Here is a 2,240-nt window from a genome sequence, read left to right on the forward strand (position 1 = left end):
AAAAAAAAAAGAAAGAAAGAAAGAAAGAAAATTAAAAGAAACAGAGGTGAGGCCAGGCATAATAGCTAACACCTGTAATCCTAGCACTCTGGAAGGCTGAGGTGGGAGGATTGCCTGAGGATTACAAAATCAGCCTAAGCAAGAGTCTCATCTCTTAAAAAAAAAAAAAAGATAAAACTTAGCCAGACCTGGCAGCACACACCTGTAGTCCCAGCTACTCGGGAGGCTGAAGCAAGAGGATTGCTTGAGCCCAGGACTGTGAGATATGATGCCACAGCATCCACCCAGGGCAACAGAGTGAGATACCTGTTACCTGCATATCACTTTTGGCGGCTTTCACAGCATCAAAGAGATTGTTGGCTGATGGCTCTGACTCTTTCCAATCATTATCACGTACCATCTGGGACCCCTTCTTTGGATGTTTTGCCAGCTAGTAAGTAATATGAAAAAAAGTGAAAGTGATATTAATGCTTGATCTCTCATCATTACTACTAAGGCTTAAGCTGCCAATTCCACAGCAGATTTGAGTTACTAACTCAGACCTGAAATAACTGATTTTATGTTGTTGTGAACTATTACTACAAACTTTATCCATTTAAAAAGCCCTGAGTCTTACTTAGTCCTGTATCTCCATATCCCCTTCACTTACTCTTTTCTTTTCAAAGTTTGTCCTCTTCCTACTTCTGTCCCTTCATGTTCTGTGAGTCCTGTCTTTCCATTAACCATATCACCTGAGCTTCTCTTCTAGGTTTTTCTTTTGCCACTTCTCAAACCAGATTCAAAACCAAAACAGAACTGACTCACTGGGGTTGTTTTGAGTGGTCGTTTTGCCGTTCTCTTCTTCACGCTACGTCTCAAGCTCTCTTCAAAGTCACTGCCTTCATCAGCAGACAACGAGTCACTATCCCTATGAGGAAGTAGATTCTCCTTAAATACAAACATCCCATTCCCTCTATGTAAAGGGTTAATGAATTATAAATTCTCTTTGTCTCTAACTGTACCCTATTCCCCATGAGAACAACATTCAAAAAAAATTTTTTTGGGACAGAGCCTCAAGCTATCACCCTAGGTAGAGTGCTGTGTCATCACAGCTTACAGCAATCTCCAGCTCCTAGGCTCAAGCAATTCTCCTGCCTCCACCTCCCAAGTAGTGGGGACTAGAGGCACCTGCCACAAACGCCCAGCTTTTTGGTTGCAGCCGTCATTGTTGTTTGGCAGACTCAGGTTGGATTCGAACCCGCCAGCTCCAGCGTATGTGGCTGGCGCCCTAGCTGCTTGATCCACAGGCACTGAGCCACAACATTCAAATTTTAAGGAGAGATGAGCTTACTGTTACCAGGAAGTACACATGTCTTAAAGGCTTTCACGTGAAAACAATCAAGATGAAGAACTGAGGTGGATGAAGGGCAACCCTTCCTAACATTCTTTCTGAACATGAAAGTCAAATGATTTTCAATTAAGCAGGCAGATCACTGTTCTACACAGAGAAAAAAAATAAGCATGGCTCAGGAAGTCATCTATCACCCATCCATAAACAGGAGATTAACAGGTACCAGGAGTTAAATTTCACCCTTCGAAATATCATCATGTCTTATTAGAGTGAAATGTATAACATGGATATAATCTGATCCCCAACAGTAGCACTAAGAGAAACAAAAAGATCAGAGAAGGCCAATTAAAATAACCAACCGACAAAGCATATTTTTTAGATTAGTTTTTTCCAGGAAAGATTTTTAAAAACCAAGATAATACTATTATAACTTCCATAGGATAAACTCATATGAGAGACAGAACTGCTTACAAAAATCCCCCAAGTAAGAGAACCAAAAGACAGCAATTATATATATAATTTGTCAGGCAACAAATAAAGGATTCTATACTTCCCCACCATCTGCCTCCCAGCCCCCACCAGAGGTTGTCCATGCCAAACACAGAAATGTGTTCAAGAAAGGTTTACATAAGATGAATGATGGGGGGCAGTGCCTGTGGCTCAGTGAGTAGGGTGCTGGCCCCGCCATGGGTGGCGGGTTCAAACCTGGGCCCAGCCAAACTGCAATTAAAAAAAGAAAAAAAGATGAATGATGGGTTCAAAACAGGATATACCTTTTTTTTTTTTAAGAGACAGAGTCTCACTTTATTGCCCCAGGTAGAGTGCTGTGGCATCACAGCTTACCGCAACCACCATCTCCTGGACTTAGGAGATTCTCTTGCCTCAGCCTCCTGAGTAGCTGGGACTACCA

At 42.0% G+C, this 2,240-nt stretch overlaps 1 protein-coding gene across 1 annotated transcript in view; it reads right to left on the reverse strand.

The window, feature by feature from the left end:
- Nucleotides 1-2,240, reverse strand: part of STAG3 (stromal antigen 3) — a 40,461-nt gene that overhangs the window by 35,790 nt on the left and 2,431 nt on the right. The window contains exons 3-4 of the mRNA XM_012810774.1: nucleotides 805-907; nucleotides 314-430 (exon numbers count right to left, since the gene is read on the reverse strand). Coding sequence (XP_012666228.1) covers nucleotides 314-430; nucleotides 805-907 — 220 coding nt within the window. The remainder of the gene's footprint in view (nucleotides 1-313; nucleotides 431-804; nucleotides 908-2,240) is intronic.

The sequence above is a fragment of the Otolemur garnettii genome, unplaced genomic scaffold, assembly GCF_000181295.1.
Source record: "Otolemur garnettii isolate 467f Iridium unplaced genomic scaffold, OtoGar3 scaffold00142, whole genome shotgun sequence".
Classification (NCBI taxonomy): domain Eukaryota; kingdom Metazoa; phylum Chordata; class Mammalia; order Primates; family Galagidae; genus Otolemur; species Otolemur garnettii.